The sequence below is a fragment of the Neopelma chrysocephalum genome, unplaced genomic scaffold (genome assembly GCF_003984885.1).
Source record: "Neopelma chrysocephalum unplaced genomic scaffold, ASM398488v2 Primary Assembly neopelma1_42b, whole genome shotgun sequence".
Lineage (NCBI taxonomy): Eukaryota > Metazoa > Chordata > Aves > Passeriformes > Pipridae > Neopelma > Neopelma chrysocephalum.
In genome coordinates this window covers 1,531,554-1,550,842 of record NW_020897701.1, presented here as the reverse complement: position 1 = coordinate 1,550,842, position 19,289 = coordinate 1,531,554, and the positions used below count along the sequence as shown (strand labels likewise).

General features: G+C 38.7%; 1 protein-coding gene across 5 annotated transcripts in view; it reads left to right on the top strand.

Moving 5' to 3' along the window:
* TMEM131L (transmembrane 131 like) overlaps window positions 1–18,199 on the top strand; it is a 78,281-nt gene extending 60,082 nt beyond the window's left edge. For 4 of the 5 annotated variants that reach the window (XM_027676885.1, XM_027676884.1, XM_027676888.1 and 1 more), the window contains 12 exons: window positions 1,487–1,636; window positions 2,149–2,765; window positions 5,156–5,310; window positions 6,571–6,695; window positions 8,232–8,389; window positions 9,281–9,466; window positions 10,526–10,604; window positions 11,517–11,602; window positions 12,889–13,009; window positions 15,193–15,281; window positions 16,120–16,262; window positions 17,787–18,199. In XM_027676885.1, coding sequence (XP_027532686.1) covers window positions 1,487–1,636; window positions 2,149–2,765; window positions 5,156–5,310; window positions 6,571–6,695; window positions 8,232–8,389; window positions 9,281–9,466; window positions 10,526–10,604; window positions 11,517–11,602; window positions 12,889–13,009; window positions 15,193–15,281; window positions 16,120–16,262; window positions 17,787–18,065 — 2,188 coding nt within the window. In that variant the 3' untranslated portion in view covers window positions 18,066–18,199. The remainder of the gene's footprint in view (window positions 1–1,486; window positions 1,637–2,148; window positions 2,766–5,155; window positions 5,311–6,570; window positions 6,696–8,231; window positions 8,390–9,280; window positions 9,467–10,525; window positions 10,605–11,516; window positions 11,603–12,888; window positions 13,010–15,192; window positions 15,282–16,119; window positions 16,263–17,786) is intronic. The other variant, XM_027676886.1, reaches the window with a different exon arrangement.
* Window positions 18,200–19,289: the final 1,090 nt, after the last annotated feature.

The window sequence follows — 19,289 nt, the reverse complement described above, 5'->3', positions numbered from 1 at the left end:
GTGATGATAGGACCTGTCATCTGTCTCCCGAGAGTCCTGCCAGCTGGCTGTAACAACTTAGGTGTGGTAACAGTAGCTGGTGATGGAGTTGGCAAGCATATTTCTTGCTGCTCCTCCTGATAAACTCCCATGTTAAAGCTGCAATGAAAAAGGGCTAGGATGTCCCCATGGGAATTCTCAGCATACTAGAAGACTTACTCCCACCACAGTAGAGACACACATGTAACATGTTAGTTCTGAACATTATAAATAGAGTTGAGCAGGCTTGAAGATTCTCTTTAAGTATTCCTAGAAAATTAACATAAATTTTATTTATAGTTTCGGACAACTACTTGAGGACCTGCTTCTTCTTCTGCTTCTTTTCTCCTTTCACATGTCAAAAAATATTTGTGTTTATGGTTAGTTTTTGCTAGGCACGCTGCAAAACAGGCTACCCCAGAAAGATGGTGGGGCTTATGTTAGCTGACTCTTTGCTGGCACATGCTAAACTGCTTTGAAGAAGACTACCTTTGTAAAACAAAGAAGGGTTCTGCTTCTGCACATACTGCTTTTTTTGTCTTCCTTTACTGACCTTTCACACTGAGTAGTGTGAACTGAATGCTGTGTTGGGCACAGGCAATGTTCCGTGCTTTCATCACACCAACCCTGAATTTTCCTACAAGAAGCAGCGACTGTGAATGTCACGATGGTAACATACATGTGTTGATGCATACCCGAGATCCTGATGCACACTGTGGTGCTGCTTGCATTGTTTTGACACGGAAAACAGAAAACAAATGAAGAAATAGCATTGACCACATTGCGTGGTTCTAGATGCAACAAAAAGGGACTGTAGGGATCTGAAAAATCAGGAATTTCTCATTCTGTTTTCCTGCTAACAAAGTTTATACTGCATGACTGAGAAGGTGGTTTGATGAATTACAAAGATTTTTGTTCTGATCCATTTATTTTTGGTGCATTTAATACACCATGTATAAAGAGGATATTTTGCAGCTTCATTTTTAGTTCAGAAATACGGTAGCATTTGTGGCTCATTTTATACCAGCATCTTCTCTAGGAAAAGAAAGAGACAGTATTAAATAAATATCAAAATAATGACATGACTATCATGAATGAATAGAAGGCACTCAGGAGACTGATGGGTATCATTCTACGATATATAGTCATTGACTTGTAGTGAGACTTCTAAATTATCTCTAAATCAAGGACTAGCTTTTTTAGAAGGCACTTTTTCTTTGTTAGTTTTTTTTTAAAGCTCATGACTGAGTTATTTTATAGGCCTAATAACTAGTAAAGGCTATAAGGAAAAAAAGGAAGGGTATCGCAACTATCACTTTTCAAAACTGTTGAGTTTTCTTGTCTGTATTTTTACTTAGAATTTACTAGCAAAATATTTCAAAAGTGCACCTTGTTAGAAGCTTTTTAACTCTTTCACTGAATATTTCTGGAAGTTGTAGACATCAGTATCTGTTGTTCTCTTTGGCAGTTTGTCCCTGCTCGGAGTGATTCTGATAGCCTTCCAGCAAGCCCAGTATATTCTAGCAGAGTTCATGAAATCAAGACAGAGGCCAAATCCTAATTCTTCACCACAGCAGAACAGCAACTCTGTTGACGTAATCAGCTCTGATTCCTACAAGTAAAAATACTTTTCTTTCTGTCTGTTTGTATTGTGATATTGCTGTGGGCTGGTTTAGAGGAGATGGTGTTGCAAGCACCCTCTTTTCAGAGAACTTTCAGTGTTGTGTATATTTATCTCCACACAAAAGAAATTGAAGAACTCGAGGGTTTATTAATCTTGTATATTGCCAATAGTACATAAGGAAAAATTATGTGATGGAAGTAAAGGATACACCATGTGTGGCAGCATGGAAAGAATGGAAAATACATTGATGATTCGCAAATCTGACCCTCTTGAGTGGTCAGTTACACTGAAGCATGTAAGTGTGTTTGAAGTCTGAGCACATACTTAGTCTTGCTCAACTCCCACTGAATCAGAATGTGCTTAGATGTATGATAAAGTGAAGACTTAATGCAATTTCATGGCTTGAGAATATGCCCCCCTTTCTTTTCTTACAAAAATATCTCATAAAGCAATTCATGTTAGCTTTAGAAAGAAAAATAACCCCAAATAACTTATTTCTTCTCCAGGGGAAGCTGCAAGACATTTATGGATTCCTATAGTTCCTCAGATAAAGGTAAAGGGAAGGGCTTCCTGTCTGTAGGCGCTTCTTCCAGCCGAAGTCAGAGCGCAGCAAAGAGAAGTCCTGCGACTTACAGCCACTCTCAAAAGAAGCACAAGTGTTCGGTTTACTACAGTAAGCAGAAACCAAACACAGCAGCTGGCAGCGCCATTGCAGCTACTGATGAGAAACAGAATCAGATTGCAGAGAACCAAATCTCAGCACCAAAAGAGGACATTTGCACTGATGTTGTCAGTGAGAACTGGGTAACTCTGAAGTATGCAAATGGCATAAACGTTAACAAGAATTTAACTCTCCCAGAAGACTTTCTGGGTAAAGAAGAAAGTACACTGAAAAATACAGTTCTCATTAAAAATACTTCTTCAGAGTGTGATCTGAAGGAAGATCTTCAAACATGTATGTTTCCTAAGGAAACTAACCTTAAAGCTTCAGAAAATCTAGCTGAGCTCAAAGAACAGGAGTTCTGTCCTGTGAAGATGTCCAAGAAGCTACCTGAAAGTCACTTGTGCAGAAATTCACCTCAACAACAGCCGGAACTGCAGGAAATTTCTAGGAAAATTAGTGGTAATTTTTTTCAAATTCTGTTAGTCTAAATTACTAGGTGAAATCTTTTGAGGAATTCACTGTGATCAGAATTTTGTCTTTTGTGTGGGACAAGATGTGATACTTCTGATGCGTTCACTGTGATTCATCTGTTTACATTCCTAAGGAAGTAGCTTGCATTGAAAGTTGTTTCATAAGTTAAAAATTTGCTTGGTTTACAGATTTCAATCATGTGCTGTAGCATTTTAACAGTTAAAATAATTGATATCATAGATCTGCTTATAAGACACAAATTGCCCTTGTCAGATATTTAGAAGCATCTCAGTTTGCAATTTTCAAGTCCACTGACAATATGATGCTTGATACTTAGTCACCAACAAGAACGTTCAGAACTAGATATGCAGAACTCCTTTGATGAAACTACCTAAAATAACAAAAAACTGACATGAGAATGCTATGGACTTACATTTTGTGGGAATCTGCAGATCAGTGTTTCTCTTAGTAATTGCATAGCTATATTTTTTATCTTGTTTTTCTTTTTTTAAAAGTGTGAAAATAAGCTGCTTGGGAAGTCTTACCTCTTAGCTTCACAATTCAAAATTTTAAGAGCAGCAAAAGAACACCTGGGAGAAGTCAAAAGCAGGGTAGGAGAATGTATCCTCTGGAAGCTTGGCTTTACTGAGGCACTCAGCCTAGTAGCTGAATGCTGAAAACTGGCATTTTCTGTAGCTGTGGCAGAGTTTAGTGAGTGAGCGACCACAGAAGGATTTCAGGCCCTGCTGTCGCATGTATTTGTTACCACGGGCCCATTGCTTCCCATTGTGTCATCATCTGTGAGATACAGCAGGTACAAGTGTGCAAGTCTCAGGTAGAGGCAGGATAGTTTCACTCATACGTACGAAGTACTTTGACCCTGTGCACCTGAACTGCAGTGTTGTTTATTGTTTGTTTTGAATTAGGAGATCAGATGGAGGGAGAGAGAGGGAGGATGTGGGAGTCAGTAATTATGTCTTAACTGTATTTGTTCGCACAGGAAAGTAGCTTTGAGTATAGGCTGTGGAAATCATGATTATACATAAACCAGTTGGGAGATAATAGACTTACTTTCATTGACAAAGCTTCCACCTTGAGAGAGGGTTTCAGGAGTCCAGACACAGTTACCAGTCACTTGTATTCAGTGGTAAAGCACTAAAGGTAACCTCCCTAGTTGTCTATTAGCAGTTGTGGTTTTCTCTGCTATCAGGGATGTGAGTATTTCAAGTTGTTTCAGGATGTTTCATGGGATAAATAAGTCTGAAAAGTACCATGTTGCAGTGTTTGTGTCTTGGTTATAGTTACAGACGTGGTTTTGTGCAAAACAGGGAGTCTTCAAGACCTTGGGTACTTGCAGGTTTGTATGCTGGAGGTCAACAGAGAGTTCTTTAGAGTTCTGTCAGCCTCCCTTTCCTGATGTTTCATTCACAAGCACTCCTTTTGCAGTCACCATGGCTGCCTGCTCCAGAGGGGAGAGGGTGTCTGACTCAGAGCTAGGATGTTGTAGTTGGTTGGTAGGAAACCGTAAAAACGTTTGGGTGTGCCTTTCCCATTTGAGAAGACCAGTTCAGTTCAATAAGTCATGACATTTCTCATGCAAAGCAGCCAAGAGTCTTGGTAGCACATCACTGTAGATGTACTGTAGATATCCGAGATACCTGGAACTGATTAGAGGTGAAGTTAATGCTGTCCTGTCCAGCATTGGCAGGGCCCAGGCGATGACTGTGACTCAACTGGACAACTCAGCTAGTTTTTGAGGCAGGCTTCCTCTTGAGTCTTTCACCTTTTGGACTTTATTACACCAAAATAATTCTTCTCCCTCACAAGTCTCTCAAGAACAGGAACTTTTAATGTAGAACCCATCCTAAAAAAGGATGATTTCCCTTTGTCTTCATAGTGAACGCAGAGGGCACTTCAGAGGCGTAAAGCACCAAGTAAAGGCTGTCCTTAGTTTGATTTACCCATTCTTAAAAAGTCTTCTCCCTACTCAGCTTGCAAGTTTTTTTCTTTTTGTATTTTTTAGCCCAGTATGCTCTAGCTTCAGATTCTACCTTACAGATTGATGGCCGAGACCCAAATAGCTCAAATTCAGATAAGATGAGCGGGACTTGGGTAATTTATGCATGTGCTAGGAGTGGTGTGATCATGAACATGAACCAACCAGAACCACACCAACCACAAAGCTACTTTTTGCAACTGCTCTAAGAATTTTTACACAGCGTTAGCTTTTGATTTTGAAATTTTCAGTGTCGGCAGCCTAGAGCTTAGTATCCTAGTGTTTAGGAAAGCAACACAAGTCTGTTTGTAAAGAAAGGTAGTGGTTATGATTAGGAGCCCATTCTCATGCCAAGCCAACTGTTTTTACTGTTTGATTGTAGGGAATAGCCAGCAAGTGCCTCTCAGGAATGAAGCAGAAAGCTGTGAGACTTTAAAAAGGCAGATCAACCTAAAGCCTTCCACAGAGAAAAAGATTAATAAGGGACCTAAGGAAGAGCCTCCATGCTGCGCAAAAGAGGAGATCGCTTGTTCTGAGGTTTGTATTGTGATCTTTCTGCTTTTCAAATTGAAAACTATCTTTTTATTGTTTATTTATATATGTATACACATATAGGTATGTATGTGTATGTAGGGACTATTATGTACAGTCACAGATCTGAAACACTGTAAATCAGATGACTGAGGAAGTAAGCAGATGTGCTGTCCCGCATCCATTTTGTATTAATGCTGCTGTATAGAATGATGAACAGTTTGTGTAAAAATTAAAACAGCTCTTATATTGTGATATTGGCCATATCAGAGACAGAGATTGTTACTGTCAGAGCAGCATGTGCGTACTGGAATCTAATGCCAGCTATCAGCCACACTAATGATGTGGGAACACTCTCTGGAGGGGAGGTGGGCATATTGGGCTTCAGTTGCAGACCTGATCTCCAAATACAGGGCTTTGCATCAGAAATTTGCATTTGAGAATACAGCAGCCCCTTAACAGATTGCAGAGTTGCTGAGAAGGATCATTTCACCTCTGGTTTCTGAGTATGATAAACACATCAGACTGTACCTTTGTTGCAGACAGCCTAAAACACTAAAAGAACTTTATCAGAACTTTATTAAAACAAATAATTTGGATTATGTTTATATCCTGTCTACTGGATAGGAATCCCACAGCAAAAAAAGTGTAAGGAGGAATCGCTAACCATGCTTGAGTCTAGTCTTATTTTGGGATCTGTTGTCACAAACTTCTTTCCATGTGCGGCTGATGGTGCTCAGTTTGTTTCTTGCATTTTTTTAAATTACTTTTATTTGTTGGTAACTTACTCCATAATTTCCTCAGTTGTAATTCAAATGAAGGCTTTCCCCTGCCCCCCCAGCTGCTGAGGAGAGGGAGGATTTATTGCTGCTGAACTTGCACACAAACTGATCATAAATCTGGCAGATGTTTTTTGTTTTTAGCACATTGGGAATTTTATTGACTGCTTTACTTTTTCTCTCTCCATTTTTTTATTTCCCTGGAAGTCAGAGCTAGATGCTGTGAAGGGGAAAATGCTAAGTTTGGGAATTCAAAAATTTTTCTCGTCATCTCTTGATGGACAGAGTCTTGGAAAGGCTGATCAAATTCATGGTGCTGGAAAGAAGATGTGCTGTGGAAAGGCACTAAATCATGAAGTAACTATGCATTTGGGTTGGGTCATTTTGTCTGAAGAAATTTAGCAAGAAAAATCCAATGAAGTTCATTGACTGAATTAAAATCATTTTATAATGTACATATTGTCTCAGCTCATATTTTTACCTTTAGCAAGAAGATGCATATAGGAAGAAGAAACCTCAGGAGAAAAAGGAAGGAAATGTACCAAATATGAATTGGAATAGAAATAGAACATCTAGAAAAAATAAGAAAAAGAATGTTAATATATCTACAAGGTATGTATTGCCTCACCAAATCATGAAGAAATCCAGAGTTACCATCATGTTTCCACAGGTTTTGAATAGTACATTGGGCAGGATTGTTTTATCAATTTAAATAAACACGCTTCAATCCTGGCCTGAGCCTTTATTTTTAAGAATGTGCAGTACTAAGTATCACCAGCAAAAAAAAAATAAAATTTCCACTTGTAAATCTGTATGTATATAGATGCACTCCTTTCTGCATAGCAGTGGTAGCTCTGTGTTATAGTCTGGAATGTGCTGTCTCTGAAGTTTGATGGTTAGCTTCCTTTCCATTGTGTATTATGTGGAGAAATTCCAGTTGTGTATTCCCTTCAGTGAAAAAAGGAAATAAAATTGTTGAAATGATTCCATCTTCAGGAGAGTCATCTGCTATATTGAGTAGCTGGGGAATTTTGTCTTCTAGTAATTTTGGAAGAGAAATATGTAGAAAGGAGACAATGGCTTGCATTTTTACCATAATGATTAAAAAGACTAGAGCAGCACTAGACTCTAAAGAATATGGAGAGCACAATGGAAAGTTACTTTTTTCCCCCATGAGGATTGTTTAAATGCATTTTAAAGTCAGTTGTAAATCACTTTTAAATATTGTTTTAATGTATTTTAAATTTAAGTTATTTGGATTGTCAAAAAATACTATTTACAAACTGCTGCTAGAATAGAAACACTTCTGAGGAGAAAATCGTCCTGCTTCCTCTCCCCCAGCACTGTGAATTAAGGTCACAATCCTACAAAGCCTTCACAGACTTAATTTTTATTGCAAGCGGTCCTATTGAGGTCAGTGGACTTAACAAGGAGATTGTAAATCTGAAGGGGCTGTTATAACTCATTATGCACAAATTACTGTTCATTGTGTGGGAAGTCAACACATGTGTAAATCTTTGCTGGATGCACACCTTTGTAAGTAGGATGGATAAAATACCAGAAGTGAAATACTGAAGGTTAGTGTCTGTTCCTTGGACCAATTCAGCCTTTGCTACTTTCTGAGTTAAGATGGAACCATTCCCTTTCTGTAGAAATTTGACAGCTGGCTTTTATTCATTTTCCTTAATACTCTATGATTACAATATTGAATGCAGATACTTCAGTTTTACTAGCAAAAACTTAGGATTGCTTCAGATTATGATTTTATTCTAGTTATAATAATGCCAGTGAAATGAACACAGGGCACATTTTTCCATGGATCTGGATATTCGTACAGCGCTAGACTGTCCTTATTACACATTAGTGCTTATTCCTGTAACATCTGATTGCAAGTGCATTAGAGAATGGAGTTAAATATATGCATGTTGTTTTGCCTCTCCCCCTGAAAAGTAGTCATCTGTGTAGTGGGATATTGTATTTTGAGAAAGGTTTTTTAGGTTTCTGTAAAGCTGGGGATTAAGACTCCCAAAACTTTTCCTTCCCCTGCATCCTGCCTCGATAGCAGTGTGAGTTAAAGTGTTTAATGCCTGAAAAGGAAAAATGCAAATATAAAATGCAAATATATTTCTTCATGTGTGATTGTATTAGGGTCCCTGAGCAGAGTGAGTTGAAGCATATGTGCAGTGAATTTGAAAGGCCAGATCTGAGAGCAAATATTGGAATAAGAGCCTGGTGTCCTCAGAGTAACGGGGAAAATTGTAAAGCAGACCAAAAAGCTGGGAGCTTGTCTATACAGGGAGAAACAGGTATGCAATCTTAATTGTCTTAAATGGAGAAAGAAACACAATATGGATTCTGTAGCATTAGAGCTGTATTCCTTTCTTGAGAGACCTGTGCTTTTCTCACTTTTGAACCCTGATGCTAAAATGACAGTGCCTGAAATAATACCTGTTCACTTCTGATGGGCTCTGCATGCTTTCTCCGGGGGGTTGGTTGGTGGTGCAAATCAGAAAATGAGTCAATCTGAAGCCATAATCCATCTATTCTTGATGTAGGACTGACAGTCTTGTGTGTTCAAATGAAAGCTGATATTAACTGAAGCAATTGTATTGCAAAGGCCAGTTTTAGAATAGGCGGGTCATTTTTTAAAAACCCCACTAGCTTGAGTACCTGCTTGCTACCTTTCTGTCAGGATTTTAATCATCTGTTTTCCCTGACTTTTGGGAAGATGAGATCTGATGAAAGATATCAATGTCTCTAGAATAGTCATTTGCCTTTCTGATGAGATAATAAGAAAGGAGAATCTGTCACTTATGAATTCATTGCTTGCAACATTTTGTCATTGCTCTTAGTATGCATGATCCTACAGCCAGGATACGTTTCACGTTTAAAATGCTAACTGTATATTTCAGAGGACAGTATGGGCTTCCTCTTTCAACCTGTTGCCTGTAGCTGCACTTTATCCTCACTTGCATTTATTTTACTGGGATATTTTACTGGGACGTTGTGTAGGACATAAGCTCCTTGTGGTAGGGGCTGGTATATTTACGGAGGCTATCAGTAAATATTTTCTCTCTTACTGGCAGTAAATAAAGAGAATACGTGTAAATTTATGTTTCAGATGACTTTTCACTGACAAGGCTTTCTTAAATGTTGTGTTGGTTTTTTGGTTGTTTTTTTTTCCCCAACTTCTTTAGAAAGCTTTTATCAGCGGTCCAAAAAGAAGTCTTTGGAGAAGTTTTGTTCTGATTCAAGCTCCGATTGTGGAAGTTCATCAGGAAGTGTTCGTGCCAGTCGTGGGAGCTGGGGTAGCTGGAGCAGTACCAGCAGTTCTGATGGAGATAAAAAGCCAATGATTACTGCCAGGCATTTTCTTCCATCCAGTAAGTTTTGCAAATAGTCCCTCTTCACAGTGACAGGCAAAGTTTTCACCTTCCTTCGGATGGAAAGGGCTACCACAGCATGGGGCACGTAACTTGCCTTTTATAGGGCACCTCTCAGAAACAGAGGGCGAGATTTAAAGAACTTTGTACTTGACAAGAAGTACCACAAGTTTTGTGGAAATGAAAGCATCAGGCTCCTCACTGGAGGAATCTGAATTAGTTTTTATGGAAAAATGGGAGAACTGAGAGTCACTAGCCAAAGTAATTTCTGCCTTTGAATTTATGTTTCATCATATTATTCTTTTTAAAATGTTATAGCTATTTAAGAAATGCACAAATGAAGAATGTGTGAAAGCAGTTCAGATCTGAGGATGCGGGGTTTGGATAGACGTATTCAAGGCATAAGTAGCCAGGAGACATGTGCCAGTTGACTATTACGAGAAATGGGAGCTGTGGTTCATTACTGCAATTTTTGAATGCCTGAATATCATTAAAATAGTTGAAAGGGTAAACCCTATCACTGCCATAATTATCTGGATTGATGTGGCACTAGAAGTAAATTTTAAAATGTTGAAGTGACACAAGCAAACCCAGCTTTGAGTACATGAAAAAATATGGTTTGAATGATTTAAAAATATGCAGGAACTTACATGAGTATTTGTGTGTGTATAAAACTTTACATTACTAAATGATAGGACACAATGTATCTGAACCTGAGATCTAAAAGATAACAAATTGTGTGTATATGACTTTTCCGTTTGTTCAAATTATAATGCCCCTTTAAAAAAAAGGAAAATAAGTAATTACAAATTCAAAATCAATTTGATAGTAACAGGGAACCTCTCCATTAAGAGTATGGTAATCACATCTGAGTCATAAAATACCTTTTAAACCACATGGACTTAGGTAGCATGCTTTGAAATTAATGCAGTTAGTGATAATCCAGTCTGAGAGAAAACTTAATTAACACCATTGATGAATCTATTTGTGTGTATGTATATTCTATGTATACTTCTTTTTTTTAGGACCTTTGATTTTCACAGTCATTCTTTTCTTTAGGAGAGAATATTTCACAAAATGATTTTCCATCTGAAACTCCTATCACTTTAAATCTGTCTCATAACATCTGCAATACCAGGTAAAAAATTTTAATCTACACCTGTAAGACATTAAAGAAACACCACCAACTTGAAACTGTGTCATAGTTTGGTAAATTATACCTACCTGTTGTCAGTTTTTATGATCATCTGATTGTACTTACTAGTTGGAAGAAGATCATCTTCGGTATATGAAAAGCAACTTAGTTATATTAAAGTAGTAATGTTTTTTGAAAAATGGTGGGAATGAGACTTTCAAGTTGATGCTATTCTTTTAATGGGAATAATGTTCTCCTAGGATAATACAGCATGAAAATTGATTCCTCCCTCCCCCACATTCCTTTCTACCTCTTTACTGTTTTAGAGATAGAATCTACAATTAGTGTGAGTCCTCATTTCACTTCTCATTCTTCACTTTGTGTTTTCACTAGGAGAAATAATTTAATCCTTTTCCTTTGGGATTCTGGTGCTTGAAAATGTTTCCTTTCCATTCATTTTTACTAGTTTCTTTGATGGGTTTTGATGAATATCAAATTGATGCTAGTGTGTGTCTATGTGTCTTCATGGACATAAAAGTAAACTTGCCTGGAATTTGTTGAAACATTATGAGAGGTCCTACTGATCTTCATGAACTATAGCCTGTTTTCCAATTTTAGAGATGAGCTGTTCAATTAATTTCCAATAGGTTGATATTGGATAATAAAAGTGGGATAATTAAGGCTTATTAATTTTGCATGTGTGATAAGTAGCTGGCTTTTAATTGGAAACAAAACCCTTAAAAAATTGCATGGTGGTAATTCAAAAATAAGAATAATCAGGGCAGTGGGAAAGCAGTAGCAATCATGATGTTCATTAGAATATTTTTTACATCTCTGTATATTTCCTTTGAAATACTTTGGATTATGAAACATAACAGTGTCTAGACTTAAAAATTAAATTTTATTTTCATTCAGCAGAGACATGAACAGCATCCCCCAGTATCCTGAAACCTTATGTCCCAATTTCACTGACATACCTGCAGATCCTGACAAAAATAAAGGTCAGTATTAAAAACTGAAGCTGGTTTTTGCACATTTTGTCAAGCAGTTTCAGTGATGTTGCTAATAACATTTGTGTACGCCAACTTGATAGACATGTTGTTACTAGAACTTCTAAACAACTTAGGTCCAAAGTTAGCAAATGAAGGCTTATAACCTTGATAATTTTTACTTATAACCTTGACGATTTCTGCTGCATCTACTCTGTGTGAAGACTGCATTTAGCTTTCAACTCATGTTCCAGGAATTCTTTATTTTCTTTATCCTCTTACTTTGCACAGATTTATGTCCAAAATTGGCAATGCAGTTGGGAGATCAAGAGCATTAGTTGCTATGTTAAAGTGAAGCTCAAACATGACTCAAATCAAACATGACCAATTTTCTCTCTAAATTTCCACAGTTGGAACTTGCTTTCTTTGGAAACAATGAGTGAGGTTGGGTTGAGCTGTTAAAACTCTTGAGTTTTCATTGTTTGTGTCTCAAAGGGAAGTAATATTAGCTTTTTGAGTGGGATTCATAAAAGCATCATGCTACATGGTGAAGTAGAGTTTGAAAGCTGGTTAGGACACATAGTTCTTTAAGCAACAGCACTGCCTACCCATGACTGTCCCTTCTCATGTAGGTTTAACATGTGTCTGATAGGATACAAATGCTGATTAAACTTTTTCCATGGTAATAGTATTAACATGTACCACATGAAGTAATGAAATAGAGCTAACTTTGCAACCATTTTCTTATGGAAATTGCTGATTTGGATTTTATCCTTTCTCCATCTGCCAGTTCTCACAGAGTTGATGGGAACCAGGTATCTGTGGGCAGTCAGGGCATTCAGTCCATAAAGAGCAGCACAATGAATATCTGCCCTAGGGGCTAAATATGAGTTCACAAATTGTTTGGTTATAAATGGCTCCAGTCTAATAAAAATTTAACTCTGTTGCCACTGGTTTTGTGTAGTTGGACTTCAGAGGTGCTTACTGACTGATGTTTAGGGGTAAGGAGGTCAGTGGGGATCAGTGGAAGGGTGCCACCTTCCTCTGTAGGAATTTCTTACCGTTTTGTTGAATTCCAGTTTCTCAGGTTGAGTCTTTTTATATATCTCTTATAAAAAATAGAAATTTTGAGATTTGAAGGTGGACATTTATCACCAAAAAAAAAATAGGTTAGTAACTCTGGATTTTTTTCTCTAGCATACATTCCTTATTGTGGATCTTAGAATAAAGTGTCATTGTGACAGTTTGCAGAGTCTCCTTCCTGTTACTCTGCGTTTCATTCCCCTTTCCTTTTTTAGGTCTTTACCCAACAGGAGACTTGTGGCCTGCCCAGCCAGTCTGCATGACAAACAGTTTAAACTACAACCTTGAGAATAATATACCGTGCATGATCCAGGAAACCCCCTCTGTTCACAACAGGCAAGTTACATTTTATGTAAAAAGTATGGCTAATGCTTTGTTCAGGTTTCTGTGATGCAGAGGATTGTAGTTGACTTATATTTGTAAGGCAGATGATAATTAAATTCTTGCTGCCTCTTCAATCTTAGTTCTAGTTGTTAATGCTCTTCCATTAGTACATCATGATTAATTTTACTAAGACAAATTCACTGCTGTTCCTGTTCATATGTAGATATTCTAGAATAACTTCTTTCAAGTTTCATTAGTTACATTTTGGAAAGCTATTAATTCCTCTCACATCTATTGCGTGGTCAGGCAGAGGGCCTGGCTTTTAGATTTGTTATCCTCTTGCTAAATACATAGCTTCTGTATGTCACAGGGTGTGTTATGTAGTGTGTACTTGTGTTAAATGGCATGAGCAGACATCATTATAAAAAGACAAATATTCCAGTTTGAAGGTGGTTTAGGCATAGGAGTTGGCATATTTCAGGCTCTGTGTGTATTTGGGTTGATCTTTCTCTAGTAATGAACTTGATTAATTCTTGTATTTTACATTGCTCACATGTCAAATTTTACTAATGAAAGATGCACCACAAACTAGAGAAATGCAGAAATGTTCTGCCACCACATAACAGTGAAATACGGCCAGTTCTTCAAGTCATATGCTGTCATCCAAAATGACAGGAGAAGGACCTGGGGACAATGGGCTGTCCGTGAGCCAGCAGTGTGCCCTTGTGGCCAAGAAGGTCACTGGTATACTGGGATGCAGTAGAAAGAGCATTGCCATCAGGTTGAGGGAGGTGATCCCACCTCTCTGCTCTGCCATGGTGAGGCCACACAAATGGAGTGCTGTACAAGAGAGACATGGAACTCTTGGAGCAGGTCCAACAGAGACCTACTAAGTTGGTCGAGGGAGTGGAGCATCTCTCTTATGACAAAAGGCTGAGGGAGCTGGGCCTGTTCAGCCTCAAGAAGAGGCAACTGAGAGGGAACCTCATCAATGTCTATAAGTATCTGAAGGTAGGGTGTCAAGAGGACGGAGCCAGGCTCTTCTTGGTTGTGCCAACCGATAGAACAGCAGGCAATGGGCAGAAACATGAAGGAATATGAGGAAGAATTTCTTTACTGTGCAGATGACCATGCACTGGAACAGACTGCACAGAGCTTATGGAGTCTTCCTTGCTGGGGATATTAAAAAACTGGATGCAATTCTGTGTGATGTGCTCTAGGATGACCCTGCTTGAGCAGGGAGGTTGGACCGGATGACTCCACTGTGGTCACCTGACTGATTCCATGATAGAGTGGTAATGCAGAAATCTCTGAGTGATGGTTTGGGATCCCAGCCAGACTGCTAACCTCAATTCTGTCATGTCAACAGACTGCAGTCCTGTTGAATGGCTGCAATGGCCAGTGGTCTGTCAGACTCTTAAGTCACATGAAATATATGGGGATTGCTGGCAGATTCCGTATTATGCGACTTGCATGTAATTATTTATTGATATTTAGTAGTGATAGCTTATGATAGCTTCTTGGCAGAATAGTAAAACTGAATTAGTCCAGCTTCACATGAAATCCTTTTATATGTCTACCTTGTCCAGACTGGATCCAGACTTGGACTACTTCAACCTTTTGGCATAGCAGGGCTTGTTTCACTACTGACATGTCTTCAGGAATTACTTTTGAAAAATCTTCTTGAAATTTTGAAACTATTTTAACTAAAAGAAGTATAATCCCTACAAATTAACGTGTAGTTTAGAAAACATATTGTTTCACAGGACTTCAGCACATGTTGTGAGGAAAATAGAAATCTTGATTTTAATTGCTATTCTCAAGCATTCGAATGCTTGAGAATGTGTTAAGTTTTCTTCTACCTCAAATCACATTATCCATGATTGTGGGAAAGAAGTACAACTTTATTTTTATGGAGGAAGAAGTTGAACTCAGTTAGGTGTAGCAGGACTCTGGTAGCTGTCATTACAAGTTGTTCATTCTCCCAGATGAAAAAGAATTCAGTGAGAGAATCTCTGTGATTATGTAGTGACGCAGAGTAGATACTGGCAAAATTGACAAATGGAATGTGAAAAGCCTCATGATCAGTTACAGGCATTTTGCATCCAACAGCTTTACATTAAATAAATATTTCTAAATAATTTTCAGAAGTTCTGCAAATTGTTTCTGACAGCATATTTTTTTTCTTGGGACAGCTTCATCGACTGGAATGCAGCTTGTGACAGCCAGTTTTCCAACATGTATTGTCCACTAGAGATGAATGAATATGGTGCTTTCCCAGAAGGTAAGATGAAATAAAGCTTATGAATTATCACAGAGCATGGTTATTTTCCTCTCACCTTTTATAAAACAAAAGGCTGAGCTTGTCTGTACACATCTGGGCATTCGTTGCTTAAGTGGACTTTACGTTTTCCAGCTGACTGAGTGCTCTGTAGAAATAAACAATGTGAGCATGTGGTGGATGAGAAGACTGGCCTTCGTATGGAGTTATTAAGCCTGAAAAGGTGGTATGCAGGACTCTCAGAGGGAATAGAGAGAAATGCTTGTGACTACAGTATTACAGAAATCTTTTTGTACAATTTTCTTTGTTTCCCCTCTGGCAGGCTCCTACCTTCCAGTGTGTGAAATACAAGGCCTCTTGTGACCAATTACCTTCCCAGGCTAGAGTTTCTTGGCTTGGGGAGCACACTGGCAGCAATCTAGAATTCTTTAGTGTTACCTACCTAAGCAATAATTAAAGGTCAGACTACAGTATCACAGGCGGGACGGTGTTCCCTTGGGTGCTTAGAGCTGAGACATGTTGGCAATGAGGCCTGGGTAGGCTCTGCCATGCATGTTCTGTGGCTAATAAAGACTGTTCTCCAGTAGAGGAGTTGCCAACTCTTTATCCCACCCTCCTGATAACAATTGGTTAGTGGCTCCCTAATAGAGTGGTAGTCCTGTTGACAGAAATTGCTAGGCTTCGCTGCTGTGCTACCCTGAAGCTGCCTGAAGTCGCTGAAGGATTAGGTCAGTTCCAACCTGGCTCACTCTTGACAAGATTCAACGTTCCTCCACAGAAATGTTTGTAGTGTTTATATTGCAAAAGCCTTAATTTGTCTTCCTGTTTTTATAAACTGCAGAAAACATGAACTATCCCAGTGGCTTCCCAGGTACTGCAGCAGTGCAGAATACAGCCTTCATTGACCAGAACTGTCCCTCAACCTGGAATGCTCATCCCAACTTGCCACCTGCCTGGGAGCCCACCAGTTATGTCAACTCCACAGTGAGTGTTGTCACTGTGAGGCGCTGCCTTCACGTGCTTCTTCAAAGCCTTTGTAGTGCATTTCTGTCTTCTCCCTATCTGTTGCTTGCACATTCTTCATTAATCTTTTAAGTAGCCTGATGTATGTATTTGGTGTTGGCATTGGTAGCCTGGCTTTTTCCCAACTATTCGTCAAGGATGTTACTGACCTTGTCTATGAAATTTTAAGACAGATCCTTTTTCCTGAAAATGGACTAAAATCATCTTACGTATGGAAAAACATTTTGGACTTATGTAGTCTACTGAGACTTTTTCCTATCGAAATCAGTTTTTCCAGTTGAGGGTAAAACACAGAAATGGCTGACAGCAAAACCCAAAAGATTTGGAAATTGTAGAGCTGAATGGACAGCTGCTCTCAGTGACTTTGACAGGTGTTTTTTTGCTAGGAAATCCAAGTGATTTAAGCTGGATTTGTGCAGCTTTCTGAATGCTGACTTTGACCTGTTTTACTCCATACTAGCCATGTTTATGTCATCCATAGTGCAGTGTAGTGACTTCAGTTCAAGGTGGTCTTTAATTGTAATCACCTTCTCCTCTGCTCATATTTCAAGATCCTCTGTTTTAGAATTTTGATTTTTTTTCATTTACAGTAGGTTTATTTTGAATAAAACTAACCAAATAAAGCAAGAAATATTTTTAACTGTAAAAGTGAAAATTCTTCTGTGTTAAAAAGTTAAAAACTGGTAGAAGACTTTTGCCTTAAACAAACATGGCTTTATTTCATATTTTATTCAGGAATGCCAGGAAACACAGAAGGTAGAGATTGGAAAATACATTAGATAATTCAGTTCATTTCCCTGGTGAGCTTTTCTCCACAATACATTTCAGTGTTTCATTCACTTTTAAAAGTCCCAAGACTTCCATGACCTTCACTGAGAGACTTCCTTGCAGACTAACACATCTTGCCCTCCAGGAGGTTCTTTATAAGCTTTCAAAATTTTCTGACTAAATTCCCTGGCTCCCAATTACAGTCTCTCTTTCATACTGAATATCCCTTTCTGCTCCCGGTATGCATAGTCTTTCTGTACTGACATATACTTGAACCTTTTTCTTGTCATTTCTAGGCATCCTTCTCTTTTAATTTTAACTCTCAAAACATGGATGGTGTTCTTCACGTGCCTTCCATTTCTCCCTTATTTTCCTTAGCAGCCTGACCAGAACTGAATACTGGTTACAGTATTCTTGTTACAGTATATTCTTGTTACAGTAGTATCTACGCCTTGCAGGGATGAGCTCACAAGGCTTCATTCAGTGAAGGTCCTTAACACACACACACACACACACACACACACACACACAAACGCGATGCTGCTGTAATTTTGGCAGCCATATTTCTTTGTAAACTCCTGTGCAATTTTCTACTGTGTGTTTCTCAAGTTTTCTGCAGAAGTGCTGCTTCCTCCCATTTAGTACTACGTTTTCAGGTTTTCTTTGGCAAATGGTCCATTGTGCAGTTTCCCATGATTGTTTTATCTTGCTCTACAGCCCTACCTCTCAAGCACCCGAAGCTTGTCTCCAATGTCTGGACTTTTTGGTTCCATCTGGGCACCTCAGAGTGATGTTTATGAAAGCTGCTGCCCCGTCAGTGCCACGACTCAACATTCAACCCATGTGGAGAACCAGGCAGTTATGTGTAAGCAGGAATACTATCCGAGGTTTAACCCTTTCCGTGCCTACATGAACTTGGACATATGGACTACAGCAGCCAATCGAAATGCAAATTTCCCTCTTTCGAGGGACTCGGGTTATTGTGGAAACGTGTGAAAGGAATTTGATTTAAAAATGTGAATAAAGATGCTTGCAATTTTGATTACTAGAGTAAGCTGGTTGCTGAATAGATTACAATGTTGGTGAATATTTTGGCACTTTTATATTGAAAATAAATTTTTTTTACTGAAGTCTGAGCATTCAGTGCATTTTAAAAAGCACAGCATATTCAGGACACTTATTGTCAGGTGAAGGCTGTAAATTTAAAATTGATTTTTTTTTCATGGATAAGGACAGTATTAGTTCTTAAAAGCATCCATGAACCTGTACTGCAAATGATTCTTCTGAAGTTTGCTTTCTGTGGTATAAACCAGGAGTGGTTTAGCATTTTTGGGTAGAAACTTACAACCATAAGTAATCAAATCTGTACCAAATAGTAGCACGGGGGACTTACCTATTGATGCAGATCAGAGAATTTCCAAATGGTGCCACTTCTAGTGCTGACATAGTTGTTTGTGGGTGTAAACTTCTGGCAGTAGAAAAAAGGCTGAATTGTGGCTTGTTTATCTGGCTTCAAAATGCAAGCTGTCGCTTTGATGATGTTATGGTTGTGCAGTGTGGGTGAGTGGGCATTTCTTCCAGGAACTTTTCTTGTGACTCCTGGCATTTTGTGTTTATATTTTTAGCCTTCATGTTGTAATAGCATTTTCAGTGCATTTAATTGCACTTGTTTAAAGTTCCAAAGCTTGAACTGAAACAAATGTTTCTTTGAGAGCAGAATTCACACCACTCTCCAAAACAGAATGCCATTGTGTTGGCTCATGTCAGGAGACTGAATCTCTGTAGTGAGAAAGGCAACTGAGAAAGTGCTGCCACCAATGCCAGGTCTAAATCTATTGTGCAAGCTGTCTCTGCTTACCCTTCCTGTAGAGCCTTTTCTTCTGGCATGGCAGAGTGTGTCTGGGTGTCAAAAGTAAGGGATGGCATCCCTTTGATTCAGAGATGTCCTTGGCACAAGGGGACTTGTTAAGCCTGAAGAGAGAGTGAAGGCAGATCCAGTAGTAGCCTTGTACAGCTGCTTAAAGAAGAGCCATAGAGATGGCAGAACCAAATCCTGTGGGTACAGGCATTATGGCAAGTGGCAGCAGTCACAGGTTGCCACATGGGAAGTTCAGGTTGAACATGAGGAATAATGACTTCACTTGGAGGGTGGTCCTACAGAAGAACAGGTTGCCCCAAGGGGTGGACAGATCTCTGCTTGATGTTCATGACGTGGCTGAA